This window comes from Mya arenaria, chromosome 8 (genome assembly GCF_026914265.1).
Source record: "Mya arenaria isolate MELC-2E11 chromosome 8, ASM2691426v1".
Classification (NCBI taxonomy): Eukaryota; Metazoa; Mollusca; class Bivalvia; order Myida; family Myidae; genus Mya; species Mya arenaria.
Genome location: NC_069129.1, coordinates 26,996,123 through 27,000,340, shown reverse-complemented (window position 1 = coordinate 27,000,340; position 4,218 = coordinate 26,996,123). Strand labels below are relative to the sequence as shown.

The 4,218-nt window shown below is 34.9% G+C and overlaps 1 protein-coding gene across 1 annotated transcript; it reads right to left on the bottom strand.

The window, feature by feature from the left end:
- Nucleotides 1–1,011: 1,011 nt before the first annotated feature.
- Nucleotides 1,012–3,975, bottom strand: LOC128242463 (uncharacterized). Its single transcript, XM_052959621.1, has 3 exons — nt 3,318–3,975; nt 2,996–3,165; nt 1,012–2,855 (listed from the first exon to the last, which is right to left on the bottom strand). The coding sequence occupies exons 1-3, from the start codon at nt 3,862–3,864 to the stop codon at nt 1,953–1,955; spliced, it is 1,620 nt and encodes a 539-aa protein (XP_052815581.1). The 5' UTR covers nt 3,865–3,975; the 3' UTR covers nt 1,012–1,952.
- Nucleotides 3,976–4,218: the final 243 nt, after the last annotated feature.

The window sequence follows — 4,218 nt, the reverse complement described above, 5'->3', positions numbered from 1 at the left end:
TTGTCAGCGCTTAAACTCGATCATTACCAAACTTGGTCAATATGTGTTTGGACAGAATATCTTTGCTTGGACCAAAAAAAGTCATACTGCCACAGTTCCTTTTTTATTTTAAGACTTTGTTTACTTGCTCAAACTTTTTCGGTCTTCACCAAACTTGGACAAAAGGTGTATGGGCAGATTATCTCGACTAAGTTTGAAAACCTGCCATGTTGCCCGAGTTAATGCGGACTTATGGCCTCATAGTTACACAAACTTATGTTGACCGCTCTGTAACTCGACGATCACAACTAAACTTGGACTGTATGTGTTTTGGCAGAATATCTCAATTACATTTGATAAACATCATTGTCGCCCCTATCACTTCAGAATTATTTTGATTTAACTTCTTAAATGACACAAATTTTTAAGGGGCTGTAGTCCGTATGATTAAATAGCGAAAAAAAAGAGAAAATTGTCGAAAACTGACATAAACTTGGTTTCGATGTGTACAATGCATTGAAACTTACTAACTGAAGTACCATATAGTTTACAATTGATTTATTTTGGCTTATCGATGTTATCGAGTGATATGACCAAGTTAGGTCTATAGCTCAAATATTTCAAACGTTTAGGGTAAGCCTTCGTAGCACAGTGGATACGACACGGCTGCACTTTTTGCGACACCGGTTCGAACCCGGTCGCCGACTCGATTTCTTTTTTACATTTTTTTTATTATTATGATATCAAAGAGTAAAACATTTTATTAAATAATTGTCATGAGATTCGTCACAGAAAAAAAACGTTTTGGTGCAAATCTGGTGTACAGTCCTTTTAAATAAAATTAAAGAATTAAATAGGTCATATTTTATTATTGCCACTTTTGTTTATATCATCAATAATCGATTGTGCCATATCTGGTTTTAACCACGTTCACTTATTCGAATATAATATAAAACACGTCCATATCTTCTGTTTATATTTAGCAATAAACAACAAAACAAACTTATATACATATGACTTATATACGTAAGCATCTGTAAACCAATCAAACTAACACACATATCATTGGTATTGGGAAATATAACAAAATCACACATAAATCAAAAGATAAAGTGACCAATACTCAGGTTGATTTAATAACCTTCGTTTACAATTTCAACACCCGAAACCCACTTTATGTTGAAAAATATCATGAATCCTGACAGCTAATTAAAAGGGAGTTTGTGAATTACACTTGACCGTGCTACTGACACATAAAATCCTTTACAAAATCCAATAATATTTTAGCTACAAGGCTGGTCATTTCCATTGAATAATAATTATAATAAACTGCTGTTGGATCTGCTAAATGTCGAATTTCAATAAACTTGGATACGCATCCATTTTTCTTGTTTGCATCAAAGCCAGCCGTAGTTGGTTGGGGGAAGGGTTTGGTGGGTTGGGGTCAAAGAAATGTTATGCGTGTGCGTTATCCGCGCATAAACTGGACGTCAATAAATTATTGTGAAAATTAGTATTGAATATGATGATTATTTGCTAGCTCATACTTACTTGCAATCGATCTTATACGAACGCAATACATTTTTTTCACATCTAATATATTCAAAAATATATGGTAATGTGATGACCATAAAAATACATTTTAAAGGAATATATCTCATATTCCAGAACTACACAATGTTACGTTTTCATATCAAACATTAAACGAACATGTTTCTATTCATAAAATGCACACGATTTCGACGTATGTTTCGGAAATTAACCCAAACCAGTCTCAACTTCATTTCTTTGTTCTGAATATTCCCACCCGCAAGTTTCGTTCCAATGAAAAACGCATCGCGCGATTCGCCACGGAACCAAAAAGTCGCGCACACCAACGTGTTATCATATTGAAGTCACGCCATACCAGAATGTTTTTAAACGCAAAAGTGACAAAAAACAGCAATGCTTGATTTGATTGGAAACTGTTCAAACTAGCAAAGCTCTAATTGTTCACCAATTTCAGTCTTCAACTGTTCCAATCCTTTATATAGTCCAAAAGACAGATACAGTCCTTTTTTGTTTGGATCGGCGTCTACTTCTTTGTAATTCTGCATTCCCTCAAGCATAGAAATAGCATGCGCACATGTGCCATCTGGTTCATCGGAACAGAAAATTGCCCCACTTTGACCGCGTTCGCATAACCTTTTCCATCTAAAAGTATTCGTTTCACTATCAAGTTCGCTTGTATCTTCTATCAGAACGTAGTGGCCTTGAAGAGTTCTTCGTTTGTAATATGGTATAGCAATGATTCCTTTACGTGGCATGGTTTCTCCTTTTGCCCATATATAGACAGGCCGCTCTTCTTGATTTCCTTCATTAAAAAGAAACAAGCTACTTGGCACATGTTTGCCTTTAGCATTTCTTAGGCGTGTTTCGCTAGGCCCAAGAATCATTTTGGCAGCAGAAATGTCATATTCCCCTTTCTCTCGACATTTCACAACTTCACCGATTTTCGTTTTTGAATTGTTTCCTCCTTTACAATAAACGCTTGCATGTTCCTCAAGAGATGTGTCCATATCTGGTTCAGCAAAATGCCTTGCTAAAAGGCCGTATTCATGCGCATTACTTCGTGTGTATCCACCTAGTGTACCCGATAACCCAAATTCATTTACTACTTCACCACCAGCTACACAACCTGACAGTAGTTGTACCTGATATAATCCAAATATGACTTTAAAGTCAAGGATATGGTACACTTGCAACGTTGTGTCGATGCTTTTGGAGATTTGACTTTGTTCTTGAAAATCTTGTTCATCAACGTAAATGTTCAAAATTCTATTTCGATATCCACACCCGCGGATTCGCTGGTCTATTGAAAATATCCCATCTGAAACCTGTGGTGAAGATTATCATTTAAGGTCTTTCATATAAAACGGTATAAATAAGTTATATATTATGGTCGTTTCTTTATAAATCAGGTAGTGTTTTTGAACATTATTGTATTATATGACAACTCGCGTTTCTCGATAATTACCTCATCTGTCAGAACTTGGTATTTCTCTTGAGCTTCAGCCGTGTATCCTCTTCTTCGAAAGAATGCTTGGCCGCTGCGAATTGTGTCTGCCAGAACTTCTTGTTCCATTTCATCCAATTCGATAGTTTCTCCATTAAAAGCACTCTTTGTTAAAGGATGAAAACCTTTACCTGTAATGGTCAGAGAAAGTAGTAAAGCGATCCATGTTATCACCTTTTATGTAAACAAATCAGTTTCAAGGATTTTTAATATTTGACAAATTATTTGTCATATATATCTCTGATTTTGCTTAAAATTCAACGGATGAACGTTCTAAACGCACCTGACCGAAGTGTAGTTTGGTCGATGGATAGTTTTCTCTTCTTTGTTTTTTGTCCACCTGGTACATCATTATTCGCAATTTCATCCTTAATTCTGCATAGCTGATCTATCTTTGTCTTGAATTGGTTCAGGACAATTTTTTCTAGAAGCAAATCTACTTTGGAAATCAACTCCGTATCTTGTGATGTCCATCCACTTATAACTTTGGTTTGATCAATCTCGATTGAAATATTCTGCCGATTATTTCTCATTTGCTTAACTATAATCAAAGGTTTGCTGGCCTCTTCAGTTTTGAGATTTTCTAAATCTGAAGTGGGTATATCCCCTTCAGCATGTTTAACATCAAATCCATCAAGAATGTTTCGAGGCAAAACCTCTTTTCCTTGAAAAATTAGCTGGATACTTGGATGAGCTCTGAGTTGCGATTGCTCTGATTTAGGGTGAAACTTTTTAAGAAAGTAATTACATTTCTTATCTTGCTCGGCGATAAATTCTGTTACGTACATGTATCTTAAGAAAGTCGTTGTTTGTATTTCAAATTTCTCCATATTTTGCGCGAAAGCCTTAACGCTCTCTTTGCTACCCAAATGTTAAATAATCCCTATGGAATATCCGATTTAGCGTATTAAAGCAACGCCTAAATCACTTTCAACCATGATTAGAACTTTAATAAATTTTAGTGTATGTAAAAATTCTAGTTCAATTTAAATAAGTCACGATATATAGTCACTATCCTATCTAGCCTTTTGATTAATATATAAATATAAATAAAATGATATCTCAAATGTAAAGGTTTGAAGGTTATCTAGAGCAAGCATGTTTAACGGAATCGGTGAAGTAGATAACATTTGTTAAAATTTAAACCGATGATAGATAACTATGATTTGGTTTTTGAATATTAT

Coding starts and splice junctions, on each gene's coding strand:
- LOC128242463 (XM_052959621.1), bottom strand. CDS start 3,864: ATGGAGAAATTTGAAATACAAACAACGACTTTCTTAAGATACATGTAC. Junction 3,166..3,317: donor CCAAACTACACTTCGGTCAG/GTGCGTTTAGAA, acceptor TGACCATTACAG/GTAAAGGTTTTCATCCTTTA. Junction 2,856..2,995: donor ACCAAGTTCTGACAGATGAG/GTAATTATCGAG, acceptor TCTTCACCACAG/GTTTCAGATGGGATATTTTC.